The following is a 330-nucleotide window of genomic DNA, read 5'->3' on the forward strand; positions in this document are numbered from 1 at the left end:
GACAAAAATCAAGCGTAAAATAAGTAATGAAAAACCGCAAATGATAATAATAAAATAAAAACCTCTCCATCGTTACAAACGACGAACTCAGGTTGTATTACACGACCCGGCTGACGAAAAATCCGGAACGAGATTCACGGATATCGCAAGAACCCTTCTGCAGGTATGGGGAGACGCCCTTGTGCTATGGGAGGTGGACGCCTTCCTGACGACGCCGCCGCCGCCCTTCTTCACCCTCAGGACCAAACACGTGCGGGCGGACAGGCAATACTGCGTCGCCTTTGTTATCCTGGCGAGTCTTCAGGTGAGGAGCGTCGGTGGGAAGTTCTT

At 50.6% G+C, this 330-nt stretch overlaps 1 protein-coding gene across 1 annotated transcript in view; it reads left to right on the forward strand.

The window, feature by feature from the left end:
• Positions 1–330, forward strand: part of LOC119588952 — an 18590-nt gene that overhangs the window by 819 nt on the left and 17441 nt on the right. The window contains exon 3 of the mRNA XM_037937561.1: positions 92–304. Coding sequence (XP_037793489.1) covers positions 92–304 — 213 coding nt within the window. The remainder of the gene's footprint in view (positions 1–91; positions 305–330) is intronic.

Source organism: Penaeus monodon, chromosome 24, assembly GCF_015228065.2.
Source record: "Penaeus monodon isolate SGIC_2016 chromosome 24, NSTDA_Pmon_1, whole genome shotgun sequence".
In the NCBI taxonomy this organism is placed as follows: domain Eukaryota; kingdom Metazoa; phylum Arthropoda; class Malacostraca; order Decapoda; family Penaeidae; genus Penaeus; species Penaeus monodon.